Source organism: Pteropus alecto, unplaced genomic scaffold (assembly GCF_000325575.1).
Source record: "Pteropus alecto unplaced genomic scaffold, ASM32557v1 scaffold43, whole genome shotgun sequence".
Lineage (NCBI taxonomy): Eukaryota > Metazoa > Chordata > Mammalia > Chiroptera > Pteropodidae > Pteropus > Pteropus alecto.
Window position 1 is genome coordinate 143517 of NW_006435764.1, and position 1159 is coordinate 144675.

Here is a 1159-nt window from a genome sequence, read left to right on the forward strand (position 1 = left end):
GAGGGCCCCCCCCCCGCCCGCGGCCCCCGCCCCCCCCTCCCCCGCCCCGCCCGCACCCACAGACAGAGCCTGGCCTGGCTCCCCAGGGCCCCCGCAGACACCTGCTCCTCAGCAGATGGCGCAGGGCAGGGGGCCCGGGTCTGTGCCCTGCTCCTATCTGAGCTCCTGCCCTCGTCCCCAACAGCCCACTGAAGGGTCAAGACCAAAGGCCCATGGGGCCCTCGGGGGTGGGGGGGAGGGCCGGGGGCCCCAGGGTCACCGCTCCGGCCTGGCTCAGGGCAGCTCTCTCCAGGGACCTCCACCTCCCCCTAGAGCTGTTTTAGCCCAGACCCCGGCCCTGGCCGCCCTCGCTGCCCTGGCGTCCCGGGAGACTTACAGCGCGAGGGGCCGCTGGGTCCCGGGGGTCCCGGAGCTGGAGCCAGAGCCAGAGCGGCTGCCCTGTGTCGAGGGAGAGGGCAGTGAGCGTGGCTCCTGGCGGGGCGGGCGGGGCCCTGGCTAGCTGTGCATGGGAGTGGGGGCGGCTCACCTGGCGCGTCTTGGCCGAGGTCTCGATGTAGGGGATGCCGTAGCTGCGGGCCAGGTCTTGCGCCTGCCGAGACTCCACGGTGCGTGCGGCCAGGTCGCACTTGTTTCCTACCAGCACCATGGGCACGTCGTCCGAGTCCTTCACCCGCTTGATCTGCTCCCTGCAAGGAGGAAGGTGTGAGCGGGCCGGCCGGCTGGCTGCATCCAACGCACACACCAGGAGGACGGGGAGGCCCCCAAGGACGGGGGGCAGCTCGCCTGTACTGGTGGATGTCCTCGAAGGACTTGGTGTTGTTGATGGCAAACACGCAGAGGAAGCCCTCCCCGGTGCGCATGTACTGGTCCCGCATGGCGCTGTACTCCTCCTGGCCGGCCGTGTCCAGAATGTCCAGCAGACACGTCTCCCCGTCAATGACCACTTGCTTCCGGTAGGAGTCCTGTGGGAGGCCACACCTTAGGGACCCAGCCCTCCCGATATGGGGCATTTGCACTCCCAGCCCCTCCTTGATCTCCTGTGGCCGCTAGGTCCCCTGGTGCACGGACCTCCTCCGACGGAGCAGGCAGAAGGTGAGCCCGCGTCAGGACATGGGGCTGGGGCGGGTGGGCGGCACCCCTCACCTCGATGGGGGGGCGG

At 70.3% G+C, this 1159-nt stretch overlaps 1 protein-coding gene across 3 annotated transcripts in view; it reads right to left on the bottom strand.

The window, feature by feature from the left end:
• Positions 1-1159, bottom strand: part of HRAS (HRas proto-oncogene, GTPase) — a 2274-nt gene that overhangs the window by 513 nt on the left and 602 nt on the right. Inside the window, exons 3-5 of one of the 3 annotated variants that reach the window (XM_015588641.2) lie at positions 784-860; positions 527-686; positions 377-438 (exon numbers count right to left, since the gene is read on the bottom strand). In XM_015588641.2, coding sequence (XP_015444127.2) covers positions 377-438; positions 527-686; positions 784-860 — 299 coding nt within the window. Of the gene's footprint in view, positions 1-376; positions 439-526; positions 687-783; positions 963-1159 lie in introns of all 3 variants that reach the window. The other 2 variants (XM_006910950.3, XM_015588642.2) reach the window with 2 other exon arrangements.